The sequence below is a fragment of the Cryptotermes secundus genome, unplaced genomic scaffold (assembly GCF_002891405.2).
Source record: "Cryptotermes secundus unplaced genomic scaffold, Csec_1.0 scaffold846, whole genome shotgun sequence".
NCBI classification, from domain to species: Eukaryota; Metazoa; Arthropoda; class Insecta; order Blattodea; family Kalotermitidae; genus Cryptotermes; species Cryptotermes secundus.
The window spans coordinates 717,903-740,508 of record NW_019739228.1 but is presented as its reverse complement, the minus strand read 5'-3'; the positions used below and the strand labels follow the sequence as shown (position 1 = coordinate 740,508).

Genomic DNA, 22,606 nt, shown 5'->3' with positions numbered 1-22,606 from the left:
CGTCACAGTAGGACGTTGATTACGGTTACGTTAGCGTTGCGCGTTACGTCACCGCGGAGGGGAGTGGCGGGGAGCGCTACGTTACCGTGGAGAGGAGGGTGGAGGGGGGTTCTCAGTCGCGCAACATGTTAAAAAATATATAACCATTTACCATATGCAATCAGTGTTTTCATACCCCATACTATGTCATGCGAAATTAACACTCATGGAAATGCATCCCTCTTTGGCGAAACAGAATCTGATTCTTGTAACAGAATACATTTCTCACAGTCTTCGCCAAGCACTTAACCCTTTAATGACCAAATTTCTTCTAAATAAAATATAAGAATTCAGTTCACACCTGAATAATAAAAATAAAAATAAAAATAGGCTTATGAGATCACCCTGCTGTCTGTGTCTGTATGTATACCCATCTCCCCCCAACAACTTCTGAATTCCTGAACCAGTCTTCATGAATCATGGTACCTCAGTCCATCTGAATGGCATACTTCACAAATCTGTCCCCTAAGCATCTCACAAAGCCTCTCCAGTCCTATAGACATCCTCACCTTCCCACAGTGCACCTTGTTCTCACTAACAAGGCCCTGGCAACAACTTTACCGCTTTGAATTGTTTTCATTTATGCACAATTGTATTATTGTTTCATTGACTTACTTATGCATACATAATAAAATTTTGCCCCATCTGTCTTATCAGGCACTGAATTTGTAGTGAAAGGAAAGTGGGCAATCAATTCCTCCCAGAACTGCTTCTTGAGTATTTAAGAGTTTATCGCAGGTTGGTGCCCGGAGACTCTGAACATTCTTACCCTAACAATAGGGACCCTTCACATTGGCCTTACAAAACAAAACTACAGTTCTCTCAAATATGCCCAGTTATTTTTGACTAAATTTCAGTAAATTATGGAGATCTCCCTAAATGAAACTCTGCAGGTGGTATCTTACAAAAATAACACTACACTCTATAAGAAAGAATGTACTGTGTTTTCACACTGATCTGCCATTTATACAGGATGATCAAGGTAGTTTCTTTAACTCTTTATCATGTTCATAACATACCAGTGTACTGCCCATTATACACAAGGGTAGAAAGATTCACAAATAATCAAGAAACGTAGACAATCCAAGTTTGAAAAATGATAAGAAAACTGGTGATTGTTCAATACAGAAATTTGGAAATGAAAACATTTTCTAAAATTTTAATTATCTCAGAAAACATAAAGCATGTATTTTATTTTTCTCTTGAAATTTTGCCCCAAAGATTTTCTTCTGATAAATATTTAGTGAGCTATGCATGACATCAATGTGTGTGATGTCCTATGTGCAATTCTGCCTCTAAATAATAATAATAATAATAATAAAGACCACAATTCTCTATAAATTCTCAAATATATGTTGTGAAACTCCATTTATTTATTTCATCTCTATAGATCATTGTTACATGATATAGGACAAGTCAGTTACTGTACATTGGCACATTACAATAAGAGAGTAAAGTTACAATACTTACAATAGATTAAAGTAGATTACAATAGTTAGAGTTCGTATAGTGTGAGGTGGAATCCATATTAGGTCCCCTCGGGACGTCAACTTCCATATGTCCTATTGTACCTGTACTGGTGATTATGCTTGTGGAGAATTTGATGGAATGAGGATTGGTAGGGGAAACCGAAGTACTCTGAGAAAACCTGCCCCAGCGCTACTTTGTCACAAATTCCACTTGACTAGACCGCAGCAGTGGGAAGCCAGCGACTAACCGCTTAAGGTATGGCGCAGCCTTTGGGATAATATTGGTGAATTTGGTGATAGCACTGGTATAACGTTTCACTGTAGACTCTACACTGCAACATCTCATTACATCTGTTCTCCCTTCCTGGCGCAGCTTCTTGGCGTCTGCAATCTCTCCAGAGTAGCCCATTCAGGTACATCTCCGACTGTGTTGTCTTGATTGCTGGAAAAAAGAAAGGAAAACTGCACAGTAGGGATTCCCAAAACCGAGTATTCATGAATTATGTGATTATAATTGATTAGTGTTTGTCTCACACAAGAGAAACTCATCCACTTTATAAAACGATGATCAAGTAGGTAAGTTTTCAAAGCATTTTTGAACTTGTACAGTACCGGTATTTCTTTAATATATCGTGGCAAATGATTTTGCAGTCAAAGTCCTACATTCTTAAAGTTGTTCTTGCATAAACTTGTATTACATGGGACGATGTGCATGTCTTCTTTTTTCCTTGTGTTCTATGAGTGTAATCCTGAGTTGGTTGTGAAATCATTCGAATTGGATTTTATGTATATTAGAGTTTCGTATATGTACAAAGATGGTAGAGGTAATATGTGTAATTTGTTTACATCTCGTTTCTGGGACCTGGGTCATAGCTCTTATAGCTCTCTTCTGTAATTTAAAGATCAATTTTGCATTTACCGAGTTGCCCCAAAATATAAGTCCATATGATAATAAAGATTGGAAATAAGCATAATATAACGTGCAGACAGTCTTAGTCCATTCTAACTACCCTTAAGCCAAAACATACTTTACATAAGTTGCTTGCTAGCTTTTGTGTATGCATAGTCCATCTTAGATACTTATCTAGCCAGACTCCCAGAAATTTTGAGTGATGTGTGTAGTTGATAACAGTGTCATAAATCTATTGGAGGGCATTCAAGTTGTAGTTTTTGAGGATGATGAAAGGCTATTGCTATTGTTTTCTCTTTATTAATAGTTAAGTGATTCCTCTCAAACCACTCTGTGATTTTGTTTATTGTTTCATTCGTTTTCCTTTTAATTTTGTTAGCACTATTTCCTGCTATAAAATGCTAGTATCATCGGCAAAGAACGTAGGTTTCCCACGTTCTATGCTGGGCCCCAGGTCGTTTATGTATAACAGAAACAACACTGGTCCCAGAATGGAATCTTGTGGGATGCCATAGCTGATGGGTCTCTTTTGGGATAGGTAATTAATGTTTTGATTAGTTTTTGCATCTGTATGTAATTTCTACTGCCTGTTCTTTGTTTTCTAAGTATGGTTGGAACCACCTTAGTGTAACCCCTCGTATTCCCATTCTTTCCATCTTACTTAGCAATATATCGTGATCTGCTGGGTTGAACGCTTTTGAGAAATCCAAAAATATCCCTATACTCGTTTCTTTTTCGTCTAGTGCTTTGTAAACCCTTTTTGTAAATTCTGTGATTTCTGTATGTATTGGTTTTCCTTTGCAGAATCCATGTTGTTTGTTGTTGATTATGCTGTACTTATTTATGAATGATAAAAGTCTATTATGCATAATTTTTTTGATTATTTTAGAAAAAACTGAAATTAATGACACTGGCCTGTAGTTCCCAACATCTGCAGTACAACCTTTCTTATACAAGGGTTTCACTTTTGCTATTTTTAGTTGATCGGAGAAATAACCAAATGAAAATGACAGATTAATTATGTATGTTAGAGCATTTACTAGTTTAGGATGACATTTTTTAACAATGAACTCTGGAATATCGTCAGTGCCCGTTGATTTTTTGTTGCCCAGTGTTTTAATTATGTCTACCACCTCCCTTTCAGTGGTTGGGGTTAAGAACATGCTATTGCTGTTGTATTTTATTGTGTTGATCCTGTCTTCATTGTTTTGTGGTGTCAGATTGTTACTCCGGATGTGCTGGGCAATGTTAGTATAATATTCATTAAAAACATTGGCTTTAACTTTTGGATCCTGTATAGTTGTTCCATTCACTCCCAATTCAGTGTTCTTTGGAACTTTTTGTAGATTGCCTAATTCTTCTTTGATTAAATCCCACATTGCTTTTGATTTGTTCCCGGATGATCGTAATTGCATGTTGTTCAATTTTTTAGCCTCGCTGATAATTTTGTTGTATATTTTTTTGTACTGCTTATAGTATTTTTTAAGTTCTTCAGGTGTGTTTCCTTCCTTCATTAAGCTATGAAGAGTCCTAAGTCTGTTTTCTGACACCCTTATGCCTAAGGTAATCCATTGATTTTTTTGCTGCCTAATTTTTACCAATTTTTTAGGCATAGCTATATTGTGATAGTACTAAAGGATGCCTAAAAATTCATTGTATGCATCATTTGCCTGATTTTGTTTAAGAACAGGCTCCCAGGTCTCTTTTCCTAGTAAATAGTTTAGATATTATGCGTTTTCCTCGCTATAAGATCTAGCTAATCTGAACTCTTTAGTTATTCTACCTTGTCCATTTTTGTTCTTATAATGCATCTGTACTTGTAATAGTTGGGCATCATGGTCAGAGAGCCCTGTTTCCACCGCTTTATAGTTGTATTCCCGTAAGCCCTTGTTTAGTATTCTACGGCTGTTTGGCTTTTAGGTCCTATTGCTGTTGGGACATCAACTATTGCTTGCAAGCCATACAAGGCTAGCATTGTATGTAGTTGTGGATTAACACTGCTTTTTAGAAAATCTACACTGAGATCTCCTGCTATAACAATGTTCTTTCCTTTATTAGTCAGATTGCTAAGTATTGTGTCCAAGTTTGTCATAAATATGTTGATATTGCTATTAGGGGTTCTATATATTCAGATTATGATAGTCTTAAATTGTATAAGTTCAATTGTGCTGGCCTCAAAGTGTTCTTCTTGATTTAAGCTTTCAAACAGATTACAGGGTGTTGCATCTAGATTTGATTTAACATAAATGCATGAGCCTCCATGCAATTTATTTTTCCTACAGAATTTTGATATGAAGGAATAGTTTTCAGAGTTATAATAATCTATTTGTATTTTATCCAACCAATGTTCGGTGTTACGTAGTATATCTGATTCTAACGTTTTGTTTGATAATAGCACTTGTTTAGACTTTGAATATTTTGATGTAATAATTGGATGGTTGCACTTATTTCATTGCTATTCTTGAGAGTACCGGTACTATTCTTATCTATAAAAAATCGTTACTTAACTTTTCTGGGAGCTTCCCTTTTCTAGTTGACATCCGAATTTCCTGATGTTGCTTTCCTTTCAATGGTACCACACTGTTGGGGGATGGGTCGACTAAGGTTTCATCAGTTTCGTTCCCTTGGCTTTCTGCAGTTTCCTCCTTGTGTTTTCCTGACGTGGCCTCTTCTTGCACGGTTCCCTCCTTGTATTCTAGTGGTGTAGCATTATTTGCTCTTGTCCCAACCTTTCGTTGTACCAATTCTGCTGTCTGTTGACACATCTTTTCTTTTCCTTTGTAGATCATGTGCTGGCCGTGGTTTGTGAAATGATGTATGTTTAGATTTACCTTGCTGATTGTTAGATGTTTATGTAATTTGAGTCTTTTTGTTAGAAGTCTGTTGAATCGTGTGGTTTCTTTGTTGACTCATGACCAATCAGCCAGGTCATGTCTGTGTAGAGCTTCCATTACAATAATGTTGGTGTGACTGGTCTTTTTTAGCAAAGCTAATTATACTACTTATTCCTTCCTTAGCACTATTCTTGCTAATGTCCTTGTTGCCAGCGCACACTATTATAACATCGTCCTTTGACATGCTTTTCTCAGTATTGGTATTTAGGATATCTCTGGATTTAGCTCCTGGTTTCACAGTTCCACTGACACCGAACTCTTTATTTAACTTTATATTTATTAAGTCTGAACATCCTCTAATTTTAAAGGATTTTAAAATTAGAACTAAAGATTTTATAATGCTACTACAGGAACGTCAAAATTAACGTGTGTAAAATAATCTACAAACCAGACAGATATCAACGAAGTAGATGTTGATAGTAACAAGGAAAGTGTTTTAAATGTTAAATTTTGGGCTGGGTGCAGTGTGACAGCAACGTGAGTGTTATACACCTGATGATGGCCATCTGAGGCCGAAACATGTAGTGTAGAGGAGCAAGATCAAGGACACATAATATATTGTTTGCACTTGGGACGGAATTTGTATCATTATATCATTTATCCTCTCACATGACTGTCCCCGAGTATCAGGACTCTGTGTTTCTTAAGTTTTTGCACTTCATTTATGTTATCTTCGATGTAATCGTGCTGTTGATTTGATTTTTCATTCTGTGGTTTTTGAGTTTATCACCCATCCAGACTAATAAAGTTGGGTGAAAATAACAAGCTCCACAGGACTGCAAACACAAGACACTATACAACAGGTAGTCTGAGGTAATGATTAAGTTTCCAGTGAGAAGGGTCATATCCGTCCAGAAAGCTTCAGAACGTGACCCAATCAGGACACTATATTCTGACAACAAAGTTATCTGAACACTGGATCCAGTTGTAATGGTGTGTGAGGTGACATGCAGCTTTTAGTCCAGGGTGTCTCTGCATGGGCTAGACAGCTGAAGAGTGGAAGGGAGAGCTAGATACTGTATGACCCCTGTTCACTCAAAACTTAGCATCCTTCATCGCTGAGAACAGCTTCCCTTCACTGATACCACTCCAGAACTGCCAACATACAAAGCACAGATGAAGTTTTACAAATTCTAAATCTGAGTGCACTATATGTTATAAGAGGGTTAAATGTTATAATTATCTTTTTTTATTGCTAGTGGGGTGGAACTAAGTCCCTTGTACTGCAGCCACTTCTGGCCTATTGTACCAGCCCCAGATGATAGGTGAGGGTGATTGTGGAGTAATTGGTGGGATCAAGATTGGCAGCAGAAACCGAAGTACTCGGAGAAAACCCGCCCCAGTGCCACTTTGTCCACGACAAATCCCACTTGGCCAGACCTGGGCCGCCGCGGTGGGAAGCCAGCAACTAACCACTTGAGCTATGGTGCGGCCCATAATTATCTTTAAGTGCATTAACCCACAAGTTTGCTAAATTAAGGTGATCCTCTGACACTGAGTTTGGCACTGCAGGGGAAGCTAACCTTTAGTGTGCAGATTCCCTGCAGTTCCTATGCAATAACAGGGAATTCAGAAACTTGCTGCTTGCTCTCAGTCTGAACTCATAGGCTCCTCATGGACATCATGCAGTGGGGAAGAATGCTCTAGGTCTGGGTACAGCACTAGGACAGAAAGGTAATGATTTGCTTACATTTCATCTGCCACATTGATAAAAGGTGGCAGCAAAGTCCTCCAAAATGTCCGTATCCTTTACCCTTTCAACACAGTGCTATACCCAAACACCCCACAAGAGACCCAAACTGCCACTGCCTCAGTCTTACTGTGAGGCAGCTGTCCACAAATGGGAACAACTGTATGAATCCTCACACAATTACACATTACAATCAATCTGGCCCAGTCATACTGAGCCGCACTGATATACACTGAAAGCCAATCCAATCATGAGCCCACATAACTATTAAAAAAGATCCCCTACTTCTGTTATTTTACCACATGAAACCTGTTCTCTTAAATTCTAATGCTTTTTCTGTATCCCCATAATATTCTGCTGTCTCTCTGTGATTAATTCTGAAGCTAAAGCTAGTGAACACAGACTGCTGTGAGAGATTTTGTTTTTGGGTCCTTGAAAACATCAGACCTCCTCACACAGCCTATCAGGTTTACAATGAACTGACAATGAGCTGATTCCTAGTTTTTGAAAATCACTGTTGCCAGTGAGGCACACAGACATCTGTATCCCATCAGCTCTAGAAGGATATGGGCTATGTCAGAGTACAAAGCAACACATTTGGAAACAACAGATTCAATCACATACACAGCCACACTATAAATAACTGTATACAAATTCTGCTGTATATTTTAGAAAAAGCAAGTACATATAAGTTTATGCACTGTGGACACATGACTGCTGTTGCCCAACAGGATTTCCCTACCAACTGACTACAGTACAAGATAGGCTTACATTCAGTTTTTAAACAAAAAAAGTGGCAAGGAAAGCTCTGTAGAATCACAGACACAATCAGCATTTCATGGATGAAAAAGTTGCAGTGGTTGGGATGTATAAAACAGTGGATATAATCAGACAATGTGGTAGGGGTTTGTACACATAATTATAGGTTAAAAGGTAAAGAATCCAAGAGACAGCTCAAATCAAGATGACTTTCCCACATGAGTGAAGGATGATATAACAAGTAGGAGAAACATGTGGGCTTGAAGAAAAGATGAAAAACTGTGGGGATGCTGGTACATTTGAAGGTTTCTCATGCATCATCTCACCACTTAATGGAAACTACACTATAGTCTCAGGAGACCAGACTGAGGTGGTTTACCCAAGTGGTTGATAATATTACAAGCAGAGGAACAATATGGACAGAGGTGCAAGGTTAAAAATTATGGGAAAGGAAACATAGTAGGAGGCCTTTCATCCATAAACCCACCCCTTAGTGGAATCAGTGCCAGCAAAAAGATACAAGATAATTTAAAGGAAATTAAGTATTTGAAGTGTCTTCAAACCAGCAGAATCATGTGTAAGGTAAAGGTAAGGTTGTCCCTGTGCTTAAATTATTGGGCACTGTGCCATGAAAATATAAGGGGGAGTGGAGATATAGCTCCACCATTCTTGACTTTGGTACTAGAGGAAAGTGAGTGGTCATCGCCATGCTCCAGCTACTTTACCCCTGGAAAAGAGCCCAGGAGGCTAGGTGGACCGCAGTGATTGGGATATACTGGAACAGTGCTTGTATTCAGATGACATAGTAAGGATTTGGAATTATATGTTAAAGGGCAAAATATCCAAGAGACAGCTCAAATCAAGGTGACTTACCCTCATGAGTGATGGATGATATAACTAGCAGGAGCAACTTGTGCACTCTAGATGAAAAACTGTTGGAGTGCAGGTATATTTGAAGGTTTCTCATGCATCATCTCACCGCTTAATGGAAACTACACTAAAATCTTAGGAGACCAGACTGACGTAGCTTACCCAAGTGGCTGATAATATTGCAAATGGAGGAACATTATGGACAGAGGCGCAAGGTTAAAAACTGTGGGAAGGCAAACATACTTTGAGACTTTTCATTCATAAACTCACCCCTTAGCAGAATCAATGCCAGCAGAAGAGACACAAGGTATTTTTAAAGGAAATTAAATGTTTGGAGTGTGTTAAAAAAAACAGAATCGTGTGTAAGGTAAATGTAAGGTTGTCCCTGTGCTTAAATGATTAAGCACTGTGCCATGAAAATATATGGGGGAGTGGAGGTATAGCTCCACCATTCTTGACTTTGGCACTTGGTGGAAGCAAGTGGTCATCTCCATGCTCCAGCTGCTTTACCCCTGGGAAAGTGCCCCTGGTACCAACTGGATAAGAGGCTGGGTGAACCCCAGGGTCAGTCTGGGCACTGGAGTAGAGAAAAATTTTGCACCTGCTCCAAATTAAGAACTGGTCATCCAGCCAGTAGCCTGTCACTATACCAACTGAGGCATCCTGGCTCTATAATTATAACAACGAAAACAATAATAATAACAATAACAACAACAGCAGCAGCAGCAGACAACAATGATGGTGATGATACAGTGTGGTTAGAATACGTAGCTATGGAAGTGATCACGTAACTAACTCTGTGGAGTACGCTGATTCTTAAGAAGCCAGTAGTTTCTCAGCCACTCAATTCTCAGAATTTTATCAAATTCAAGGCATATAAGTTTAATACTGAGGCTTCCAGGGTCAAAAGCATTTCACACACAGGGGCTGTTAAAACACCCAGACAATATTGCAGGGTTATAATTTGAAAATGGAACCCAATTCTGTGTATAGAGCCAGGATTGCGCAGTTGGTATAGCAACTGTCTAAGGGCTGAACAACCAAGGAATCAGAGTGCGAATCCTGGTGGGGGCAAGAATTTTAACCTCTCTATGTTATCCAAACCGGCTCTGGGGTCCACCCAAACTCCTATCCAATGGGTACTGGGGTCTCTTTCCCCCAGGGGAAAGCGGCCGGGGCGTGAAACTGACCACTCATCTCCAACTAGTGCCAAGGTCAAGAAAACGTGGATCCATACATCTTCATTGCTTAGTGCTTAATTACTTAAGCACAGGGATAAGTTTACCTCTTTTACCCAAATCTGTGTTTACCTTAACAATCTGCCTTCACCATAGCATGGAATGTTACAAAGTGGGCCAGTCATGTAAACGGAAGGCCACTGAGTCACCATCACTGCACATGTGACATGTTTCATGTAAGAATTAATTTAATATTCCTGGACTTGTTGTAGAATGTAATAGAGGGATTTGGTGATGAATGGATCCTTCAGGTTCTATAAAGAGAGAACGTCTTGAACAACTGAATACTTAATAGCGATGGCCATTCACTATGAATATATTTACCAGGAAACAATTAAAATTAGCATTTATCCTGTTCAGCCAAAGAACGATGCATTCCCCATAATTTCAAATTATTAGCTACGTGGTTGAAAAAAACTGACTTGAAACGAAGCATGTGATTTCATGCCAGTGGTATACACCATTACACTATTCTTTGTTTCAGCACCTTTTGGACACTCACTATAACATTTTTAAAACATACACCGACAAAAATTAACATTTGACATCCTTTATATATACCACAGATGTAGTGTAATAAGCACTGAATGATAATCACACACCTATGGTGCATTCAATCTACCTATTAGTTTCATCATGTCCATCTGTATGTCTGCAATATCACACTGCCTTGCCTATGTTAACCAAACTGTGTTTCACAGACCAGTACAAAATTTTATCATGATTTTGTTTTATTCTGGTCTAGTTTCTTCATTTTTAGGAGACATGTTACCGCATATATTTGCATTTACATGTAACTGTGATTCTTTGACAGATTTTGATGAGATTTTATCCATGTTCATATATTATATTAGTGTGACTGTGTACGGTTCCATTCACTTAAGTTGATTTTAAGTCCCTCACTTGAACATAATTTGCAATGTTTACATCAAATACTCAGATGAGAAAATGAGTTACTGCATGAAGGTCACAAGGATGAATAAACTATACACGCAATATATTTACATATACCGTTTGCAAGTAACACGTCATTTCGAGAAAATCACTAGCATTAAAACAATAAAAATATTTAATTGAGCACCGTCAAAATTCTTGTCCCAAGTCCTCTTATCGCCCTGAACTTGATAATCTGGTCAATTTACAGCCATTTAAGCTAGCAGAGGGGAGAAAAACTAAGCATTTGCAGCCCCTCCCTTAGGGTGATTTTTTAAATAATCAAGACTGAATAAAGAAAGGAAACTGCCAATATACCAACAGCTTTTAAGTTAGCAAAAGCATTCTTAAACGGTTTAAACGTGCTTGTGAGCAAATATTTTGCCTGCCCCTCCCCTTGGAAAATCTTTTTTTTTGTGTGTGTGGGGGCGTTATATTTACAGCAGACTGACGTCACGCATAAGCAAAATAACTTGTTTAAGGTTGACCTGATAAAAATTTTTATCCAGTCACTATATATTACAACTCTGCTCTGTGAAAAATTTTGCAAAATCCGAAGGAATGATAGCAGGATGCAGTCTGGCAGAATCTTCTAAGGAGAGCTAGGCTCCTAGAAACAACTGTTTCGCCCACATGAATATCAAGAAACGACAATAACAAGCGGAAATTATAGTACGGAAATGCAAGCAAGCCGTTCTTAATGGAGATCTCTGCCATTAGTGCCCAGACAGAAGACGTGCAGGTACATTAATCTGGGACACGCTGTATATGTATGTATAATTTATTTACGTACATACTAAATTGAACTAACCTGAGTATAAACTGGTAGTTGCGTACGTAAAAATTATTTAAATTACCAATTTTTTTTAAACAGCACAATGAAAATAAAAAAACCGACAGACAAACACGAAGAAACTAACAGGAATGTAGGAATTGTCAAGGAAGATTGCGAATTACTGTAACAATGTTTTCAGTTTCGGAGATGCACCGTTCTTTGTTTCAACCGCTCGCCACGTTGAGGCACAGGATATGAGCGGGGACCTGAAACAAAAAAACTTCAGTATGGACANAAACTGCCAATATACCAACAGCTTTTAAGTTAGCAAAAGCATTCTTAAACGGTTTAAACGTGCTTGTGAGCAAATATTTTGCCTGCCCCTCCCCTTGGAAAATCTTTTTTTTTGTGTGTGTGGGGGCGTTATATTTACAGCAGACTCACGTCACACATAAGCAAAATAGCATGTTTAAGGTTGACCTGATAACAAATTTTATCCAGTCACTATATATTACAACTCTGCTCTGTGAAAAATTTTGCAAAATCCGAAGGAATGATAGCAGGATGCAGTCTGGCAGAATCTTCTAAGGAGAGCTAGGCTCCTAGAAACAACTGTTTCGCCCACATGAATATCAAGAAACGACAATAACAAGCGGAAATTATAGTACGGAAATGCAAGCAAGCCGTTCTTAATGGAGATCTCTGCCATTAGTGCCCAGACAGAAGACGTGCAGGTACATTAATCTGGGACACGCTGTATATGTATGTATAATTTATTTACGTACATACTAAATTGAACTAACCTGAGTATAAACTGGTAGTTGCGTACGTAAAAATTATTTAAATTACCAATTTTTTTAAATCAGCACAATGAAAATAAAAAAACCGACAGACAAACACGAAGAAACTAACAGGAATGTAGGAATTGTCAAGGAAGATTGCGAATTACTGTAACAATGTTTTCAGTTTCGGAGATGCACCGTTCTTTGTTTCAACCGCTCGCCACGTTGAGGCACAGGATATGAGCGGGGACCTGAAACAAAAAAACTTCAGTATGGACACCAGCAAACAGATATCGTATTAACAGAATGAAAACACAAGCTTACGTCTGCTGTTGGTACTCTTTCCATCTCTTCTGTAACACATCTTCTTATAAATACTCTTACAATATTCTTCAGACAATATGCTGTACGTTTTAATATCTTCGATCGTGGAAGCGTACGATTGAGTGTACCATTTGTTTACTGCAATTGTCCCCGTTACAATGGACAGCACAAGTATACTGAAACTGCCGTTTGGTGCAGAAATAAAAGAAACGACGTAACGAAGTAAAACTTTCTTTTTTCATTCAAATCTTGAGCACTTGTCGCAACAAAAAAAAAAAGTCGACGGATTCTCTCGAAAATCAACTCACATTTATCGCGTTAGAAGCTGTGCTATAGCTCAAGCGGTTAGTCGCTAGCTTCCCACCGCGGCGCCCGGGTTCAATCCCGGGTCTGGTCAAGTGGGATTTGTGGTGGGCAAAGTGGCGCTGTTCGGTTTCCCCTGCCAATTTTCATTCCAGCAAATTCTCCGTCATCATAATCACCCGGGGCAGACTACAATAGGCCAATCAGTGGCCGATGTGCCGAGTGGACCCAGTTGGACTCCACCCCCCACTAAGCGAATTAAAAGAAATATATCGCGTTAAGAAGATGCTCCTTTCAACACGAAACAAAAACACAAGAACACGGTCCAATGGGAGATGTTCGTCACATGGAAAGAATACGTCATCATAAAATTAAATCTTATCATGTGCCGCACAGCCTAGCGGCTATTTATACAACTAGCCAACGTTGATATACTCAATTTAAACGGAATACAACATATTCTTTTCCAAAGAGAAGTTACTATTTACGGCAGTTAAGTTTTTTGACGCGTAAAATCCAAACTCCGACAACAATCGGCGACTTTTATTGGCATGTTAAATATAATCGTAAAAAAATCACATGTGTTTTTCGAGAAGTAACAACGTAAAACCATTATATTATCGTCTCACCTGATGAGTTTCATTCTTTTGATAAACGTTGTCTTCTCCGTTGCTGAAGCTGCAGCAGTTTTGACTTACCTTGTGAGGTTCTTATTGGCGACAATCGATGTCTTCTTTTGTGCAGAAGCTGGAGCAAATTTTATTGACTCACCTTATGTGTTTCCTCATTTTAACATTTTATAAATTGAATACACAGCACAATACACATAAACAAATATAATATGTCATCAATTTGAATATGCAGCACAATAAACACAAATATAACACGTCATCAAATTGAAAATGCAGCACAATACACACAAGCAAACATAACATGTCATCATAAATGTTAATGTCTGTTTCATATATACGTGGTACATACAGATCCAGTTACTTATCTTTCAACATTGAATTGAAAGAGGGACGAAATCAAATTAAAGTTTTGCTTTATTGAAACTTTGTTCCTCCAATGCGAGTTATTCACAGAGAGAGACTGTCAAATATCTTTTTATCCCTCTCTCTCTCACACTGATATCACTGTCGTGCCGACCGAACCCTGTCAAGTTGCACCCTGTGGCATAAGAAAAAAGACATACAGAAATACTTAAAACTAAACCCTCCTAAATTGACACAAAACCTAACTTCACGCAGCCTAACCAGAAATCCTATCATGGGGCACCTAACGGGGAGGCCGGGAGGACAAACAACTTAAAACTAATAATAAAAAAAATATCAATTCCACAGAGTGTCCAACCTGACCTTAACTTAAGCCCTGAGTCATGGCGGCTACCGCAGCAAATACAGAGTTGCCTGGCACGGTGCTATGCTGCCAAATTATAGTACAAAACTTATGAAGATTACAAGTTTTTTTTATTGCTAGTGGGGTGGGACAAGGGACAAGTCCCTTGTACCGCGGCCACTTCTGGCCTTTTGTACCAGCCCCAGATGATAGGTGAGGGTGATTGTGGAGCAATTGGTGAAATGAAGATTGGCAGGGGAAACCGAAGTACTCGGAGAAAACCTGCCTCAGCGCCACTTTGTCCACCACAAATCCCACTTGTCTAGACCCGGGATCGAACCCGGGCCGCCGCGATGGGAAGCCGGCGACTATCCGCTTAAGCTATGGCGCGGCCAAGATTACAAGTAACTAGACCACAGCGTCATAAAGCAATGGATAAACAAACAAGCATATATTTTGTTGGGATGAAGGACCGGAGCCTGAAGCTGGCCACTCGACCTCAGTGTGTGTGCGCTGTGATGGAGAGGGAATGGAATTTTCCCGTTACGTGCGCTATACACCTTCATGCCCAGGTTTCTAGTTCACGAATATTCAGGGATGCATTAGTAATGTACATCTGTTTTGTAATATAGTATTTTAACAGATTTATGCTCTTGTAATTAATACGAAACTGTATTAGATAAATTTTTCCTTTATTAGTGATAGTCTACTTGATGAAGTGAGGAGTGGAGCAAGGTGGCTCAGTGGTTAACGCTTTGATTTGTATTCGGGAGGTGCTCGGTTCGAATTGGGGCCGGAACATTACCTATCCTGAATAATTTTTTCTTGGATTTCCCCAGTCCCGCCATGAAAATGACGGTTTCGCTCCTACAGTCATTTTCATATCATGAATCGCTATCATTGGATTATTTGACCGTAAAAATTCTGAGTTACTCGTGGCTTCATTTAACAAATCACAAATAAATTAAATAAAAATAAACTAGCCACGATAGGACAGACTGGTGGGAGGGATTTATCAAGTAAGCCGTTGAAATGATTTAACACACCAGGTATCATAAACATTGGTTCAGCCATTCAGAAACTGTTGGGGGCGGGGATACACAGACAGCATGAAGATCGTATACGTATGCCTAATTTTTCTTTTAAAAATAAGGAAAGTAGGCTAAAAAGTGGCAGCTGCCATTGGACTCTTGCATACAAACAAATCAAGTGACAGCGAACTAAGCTGAGCAAGCGAATGACGAGCCCACGTACAGGTGTACAACTCTCCCTCCAGCCTCGCGCTCTAGCCAGCACTGCAGCAAGCCTGGTGTGAGGTTATCGCTAGTCCATACCGTCTATACGTTTCTTTAGATCAAATAACCTACAGCAGCACTGTGAGAAACACAAATGTACCAAGTCAGAGCTGTCCCAGGACGTTGCAACGTGAGAAACAGGTTTCAGGAAATCTCCCATGAAGAAATTCATGTAACATTTAACTACAAACGTGTTTAGCTCTGTTTGATGGAGTGACCCAAACGAATTACCTTAAGTAGCTTAATGTAATTCTCTCTTGTTTCTTTTCTTCTCCTTCTTTTTTCCCTCCGCCATTCATTCTTCGTCTTCTTAAATATTTCACATTCGATACCATGGAGTATGTAGTATTCAGCGGTATTCAGTTCATGTCATGTATTCAGTAGGTATATGCTTCAAATCCTCTGCGGACTGCAGGCAATCCAGAGATTTCGTTATATACAAGCTACGCGAAATCAAGTTTATACTACGCGTGTGTATGTATAAACACACACATATATGGCTAATGTCACAGTCTTCTTCCAGGAGAAACTTCTCCAGAGTATCTACATATCTAGGAACCATTTTAAAAGTATAAGTCGGAATAAAAACCAAAGTGCTCTACTGAGGAATTCGCCCCTTTCAAAGTTGTCTTAAAATGTATATATAAAACTTCCACATGATGCCCTCATCTTGCTTACATTTTAAGACAACTTTGAAAGGGGCGAATTCCAGCTGTTTAGAGAATAATAGGTGACAGGCATATATATATTGTGACGTGTTGCGCTATGGAGAACACACCCCTTCCTCCCCAGCGGTGGCGTGGCAACGGAGCGCTGTCGTTACTACGGTAACAGGCAAGTCAACACTCCTTCCCCTAACCCGCCAGCGGTAACGTAACACTTTCGGAGCGTTGCCGTTGCTACGGTATAGGCCAGTCAACACCCCGCCACCTCCCGTGGTGACGTGACCAAGGGATGTCGCGGTTACTGCACAGCAGGAAACAACTCTAGACAGTGCTGCCCAGCAACACCGGTGAACAGGCGACTAGGCAACAAGGAAACAATGCGTTTTCCCGTAGTCAGGCTGAGGGTTTATAAGAGAACTACACTGCCTACGAAGACAGTTGGAATCTAGCCGTTGTAGCGGAAAGAAGAATACCGGAACGTGCGATTAGAAGTGATAGCGTGAGAAGCAGATGCTTGGCTCACAAGAGAAGTAATTGGGAGTGTGTGTCACAGTGACAGTGGAATAGCTCCCGTACTGTGAATACGTGTAGACTACTGAAGATAGAGTGAATAGTGTGTGTGTGTGTGTAGGGTTTGTAAAGTGTGTGAACCCGTAACATTGTTGTAATTAATTGTAGCCGAGACTTGTAGGTTGTTAAATAAACCAATTAACAATCCGAACGGCGTCCTCAATGGCAAAAAAACACATTACAATTTATACAGGGTGTTTCACGACTTTAGGGCATAACTGCAGGAAGTGATTTCCTATGTCTTTGTGATCAAAAAAGTTCATATAAACATGTGTCAGATTTTGGACGGTTACGGAGTTATGACCGTTTTAAACTCAGAATAGAAGGTAACGATTACTGACAATAAACGGAACAAAATAATAAACCAGCATAATACATGATACATTTAAAGTATGACTGTAAAGTTAACTTCGTGAAATTTCCTTTAATTTGAATTTATTGGTGCTTAAAGCTGATTTTCGAAAATGCCACCTCCGGCCGCAACACAGGTTGCCGCTCGGTTGTGAACCGCGCCGAATATACCAACCCTCCCCACCTTAGGTACTACATCTCAAGTGTCGAGATAACGAGAACGCTCTGCCTGTAGCTGGCTAAAGATAGCGACCCGACAGCTGACAGACGCGGTTCACACGAGGGCGTGTAGGGGAATGAAAAAACGGTCATAACTCCGTAACCGTCCAAAATCGGGCACATGTTTATATGAACTTTTTTGATCACAGAGACCTAGGAAATCACCTTCTGCAGTTATTCCCTAAAGTCGTGAAACATCCTGTATATATGTGTGTCTGTGCCTGTCACCTATTATCCTCTAAACCGCTGGACAGATTTTTCTTGAAACTTGATATGAGGAGATTTCAATAAAAGTTCCGATTTCCAGCCATAGGCTTATTTATCTGTTACGAAATATGGAAGGAGGAGGAGTAACAACAAGAGGGGAAAATGTAAGGGATGGAAAGGAATACCGGAAGGAAAGAGGAACGGAAGAACAGTGGCGAGGGAACTGATTTAGTGTGGAGGAGAAGAAGGAAGAAAGGAGGAGATGACTTAGGACAGGATGGATAAATGAAAGGATAGGAAAAATTTTATGGAGAAATAGAAAAAAAAAAAAGTAAAGGAAGAAATAAATTATTTTGTCAGTCCTCCTTGGTGGATTATGTGTTTGTTGTGATATAACACGCATAAAATTGCAACCCCCATCATGAGAATTATATGCAACTTGATCAGTTGGCACTGCCAGTTTTACAAGGGGTTCAGCCAATCAATTTTTGCTGATCTCCCTGAAATATTTGCTACAATATTTTAAATACTCTTAGTGCGAGGGCACACCAAGGAAACTGGCAGCAACAACGCAAACGTAATTTCCGAGAACTATCGTCGATTTCAAGCAGGCAACTGGTTTCCAGATTAGCGGACGCGGAATGAGAAAACTTACGTTTGATTAGTTGCTCACATCAACTCAAGTGGGTGTGTTTGTCCGCCAATTTCATGTACCTCTTTCCTGCAATGTCAGATAATAATATTGATTCTGTGATAATATGGTGGTGGTTGATATGGCGTAAGAGGAGAAGACAGGAGGAAATAAAATATTGGATGCATCCGTTCTTCCGCGACAATTCAAAACTCATGTGATTAGATTGTTTTAAAAAAACTTAACCAGGATCTAGAACTGTTCAGATCGTTTTACATAACNCTATTCCAGTGTTTCTCAACCTTGTTAAGCCCAAGGACCAGTAAAATGTCTGAAAAAATTCTACGGACCACTAGGTTCTGTAGGCCTATTTTTTAAACCTATGTGGTATTACCAAAATTTGGGACATACTGTGCCATTTGTAGCATAATAAATCTAAAAACATGTTTTGAATACATACGGAAACATAATTAATTAAATTAGAAGTAAACTATCAGGAGCGAATCATCATTGAACGAAGTTTCAAGCTTTATTAAAGAAATAAAGAATACGATATAATTAATTTTTACTTGCTTATTTAATTTTAATTTGTTTTGGTTGGATGATTTTTAATTTAATTTAATTTAAGTCTGCCTTCGGACCACCTGTCACATCATCGCGGACCACATGTTGATAAACGTTGCTCTATTAAGTTTCCCAATAAGGTAACACTGACTGAGAGCTATCCTCTGCTTCTTGAAGAGATGTCGTACGAATGATAAAAAATGCGTGTTACACTCACCTCCAACTAGTGCCGAAGTCAAGAAAATGTGAATCTGTACAGCCACTTTCATATACGCCTTCATGGCGTAGTGCTTAATTATTTAAGTTCAGGGACAACTTTACTCACAAGAGCACACCAAGGAAACTGGCAACCACAACGCAAACGCAATTTCTGAGAATTGTTATCAACCTGAGTTGAACACATGTTACTGATTGGAGCAGCGCAAAAAAAGGAAACTGCAACGCAACTCGCGGAAAGATTGAGAAACTCAACTTCCAAACGACGGAGCATGCTCGGCTACTCACAATCGCGTTTTCGCGCGGACGCCTATTGTCAGCTGTTCTATAACGCCTTCCAATAATTCATTTGTTTTTTAAGACGGCACGAAATATTGATGAAACTGCTAATTTTGTTTTTGTGCAGTTAGTTGAGCAAGAGCCTGGTATATATGACAAACGCCACTCAGACTATGCTACGGACAAAATAGATTTGGCATGGGAAAGAATTTCTCATGAGAGGAAGGAGTCTGGATCCAAGTTAAGTTCTTTCGAAACAATATAAACACCTCAGTCTAAATTGTCACAGAAGAACGGATGCACCCAATGTTTTCTTTCCTAATATTGTATTTAAGCATCCCGGTGTATTAATATATCGTGTATTTCACATATATTTCCTTCTCAAATGCAACATATTATATACTCACCTTTCTTTCACATTACATGTATTGGCTGTATACGGCCATCATCAAGTGTCTTCTATCTTGCTAAAATTGTTGCACTGTATGTCAAATTTTCATATTGCGTGTGGACACGATATTTCCTGATTAAAGTAAATTGACCTTAGTTAAAACAAATTAATTAACATCGAAATATTTTCCTCATGGTCGTCGTCCTCTCTTCTCACGCCGTCTCAACCGGTCTCAACTACCACCATATTATGACAGGATCAGTATTACTGTCTTCCATTGCAGAAGGTAAGTGCGCAAAGTTAAAAATCATGCATTACGTCGGACGAACACACCCACTTAAGATGATGTTATGTGTAATCAAACATAAGTTTCCTCAGTGCGCGGCAGTTAAGCTGGAAACCAGTTGCCTGTGTGAAATCGGCGACATTTCACGGAAATTGCGGTCGCGTTGCGGTTGCCAGTTTCCTTGGTGTGCCCTCGCCCAAAGAGAATGTATGCTGCTGTTATTACTATTTGTTTGATTATCCGTTCCGGTACATGTCGTGGTGAATATTTATATTGACATAAGAAAGTATTGTGATATATTTCTGCGGAATCTTCGAACCTGTATTTTTCAGTGACATTTTAATATTTTCTACATATTTAAAATCTGTAGTTAGAGCTAAATTGTAACAAATTATGAAATGTATTCTAACCCAATTTAATTTCAGAACTCTCAGTGAAGTAAGAATGGATACAGCGTTTCGAAAACCAATGCACAGAGGTGGAAACTTCAGTAAGAAAAGGCGACAGAATAGTGACAGCCAAGAAGAAAATTGTGAGTCAAAGAAGAGAAGGAAAGGGAAGCCTGAAAGAACAAATGTGTATCCTTTAGGAGAAATGGCAAGACGTGAAGAGCGAAGGTAGGTTTCATTGCTGTTATGCAAAAAGGGGTATGTAAGTCATTTCCAATCATTTCATATTGTATATGCTAAGAAGTAATGCGTGAGAATTTGTTATAAACAAGGGCTTTTAAGTGGCGACTACTGAGAAATAGCCTTCACCAGGATAAAATAGTAAAATCAGAATACAGAACTCTACAGTTTGTTGATAAGCATTACATGATTCAGAATTTTGGTTTTATATGCAATTATTTACCATTTCAACTTATCTAGAACACTTTTGGTACTACTGCTTATAATTTTGCACTGCACTTTCAAATTGGATTACTGAATTGAGCTTAATTAACTCCATGAAGAATATCCCTTCTCGAGAAGCCGTCCAATGTGCAGCTACCAAAGAATTTTCCAACATTGTATGGAACTCAGAGGTTCAGTACCATGTTCACATGAACCCTCCACTGGTTCCTATCTTGAGTCAGATCAATCAAATCCATACCACCCCATCCTATCTCTAAGATCCATATTAATATCATCCTCTTCTTGGTTATGGTAATTATACTTGGCTAAGGTTAGAAGTTATGAAGTTTCTCATTATGCAGTTCTCTCCAACCTCGTGTCACTTCATCACTCTTTGGTCCTCAGCTCACTCTTCTGAAACACCCTCAGTCTGTGTTGCTCCCTTAATATCAGAGACCAAGTTTCACACTTATACAGAACCACTGGCAAAGTTATAGTTTTGTATATTCTAATTGTTACATTTTTCGACAGTAGATGAAAAGACAGAAGGTTCTGGACTGAATGGTAGCAAGCATTACCTGAATTCAGTCTCCCCTTAATTTCCTTCTGAATCAAATTTTGCTTTCTTACTGTTATATTTTAGCATCCCATTGCATTGAGGCATCATCCTTATTATCAAAGTATCTGTCAATAATGCAACAATTTAAGACATTAGGAATATGTTTCATACTAAAAATGTATTTTAGTACTTTTTGATTTTGTTAAAACGATTACATGTCAGTAGGACATTAAAAGCATATTCTATACACTAAAAGTGATTATCCAATGTTCTAAAATGTCTTTAGTCATATATATATTCCAGTTTTATGACATGTTTCAGCCATATGGGCCATCATCAGGTAATATCTTTTCTTTTGGGGAGACCACTGCACTGTATACTTGTTCACTGTGCAATATATAGGTAGCAATATATACCTAGTTCTCTCTGCGTTTACTTCTAGACCAACCTCCTTACTAGTACCAATTAAAATATCTTTCTTTGTGGTATCTGTGTTATCTCCCAGTTGATTCACATCATCAGCATAGAACAGCAGCTGATGTGTCCCATTTAATTTCAGTCCCACATGGTTTTCCTAGACCTTCCTAATGGCATATACTAAAGCAAAATTAAAAAGCTGTGACCATTAAGCATCTCCTTGGTTTAGACCATTTTGGATAGGAAAGTTATCAGACATGTTTACCTATATGGATTTTAATATACATTTCATTTAAACACATTTTAATCACAAAGACAAAACAACTCCGTCCAGTGTGACCATTTAAGTTTTACTACTTGAAAACTTAGCACCCTTACATGTTTCAATCCTTACGGATCATCTTCAGAGGGAACATCAATACTTATTTGGAAACTGCTATCACAATATGTGTTCTGAGTGCTAAATTACATACACACACAATGCCTGAAATACACAATATACACAAAATCCAATTTTTTCACAATCACACAGCAGCTTTCCTGGTATTACAATTTTTAAAGTTTTTAAACTTTGTTGCTTAAGTTAAAATTTATAAACCAAGTAGGTTCATGTCACTTCTCCTATCATCTTTCTTGAAGGGGGCTGAACTTGTGTCGCTTGTCTATCTTGAAAAGGAGATTCTGCAAATATATTATGTGTATTTTATTAATTTCAGCGAACCTACTGTATATATATATATGTGTGTGTGTGTGTGTGTATACAGGGTGTTTGACGACTTTAGGGCATAACTGTAGGAGG

General features: G+C 38.8%; 2 protein-coding genes across 2 annotated transcripts in view; one reads left to right on the top strand and one right to left on the bottom strand.

Annotated features, from left to right (window-relative positions):
• Nucleotides 1-2,123: 2,123 nt before the first annotated feature.
• Nucleotides 2,124-5,655, bottom strand: LOC117282900. The gene is made up of 2 exons (XM_033754413.1): nucleotides 3,753-5,655; nucleotides 2,124-3,656 (listed from the first exon to the last, which is right to left on the bottom strand). Exons 1-2 carry the CDS (start codon nucleotides 4,029-4,031, stop codon nucleotides 2,973-2,975), a joined length of 963 nt encoding a protein of 320 aa, XP_033610304.1. The 5' UTR covers nucleotides 4,032-5,655; the 3' UTR covers nucleotides 2,124-2,972.
• Nucleotides 5,656-20,234: 14,579 nt separating this feature from the next.
• LOC111871778 (U3 small nucleolar RNA-associated protein 18 homolog) overlaps nucleotides 20,235-22,606 on the top strand; it is a 30,050-nt gene continuing 27,678 nt past the window's right edge. The window contains exons 1-2 of the mRNA XM_023865098.2: nucleotides 20,235-20,246; nucleotides 20,424-20,615. Of these exons, the coding sequence (XP_023720866.1) occupies nucleotides 20,443-20,615 (173 nt within the window). The 5' untranslated portion in view covers nucleotides 20,235-20,246; nucleotides 20,424-20,442. The remainder of the gene's footprint in view (nucleotides 20,247-20,423; nucleotides 20,616-22,606) is intronic.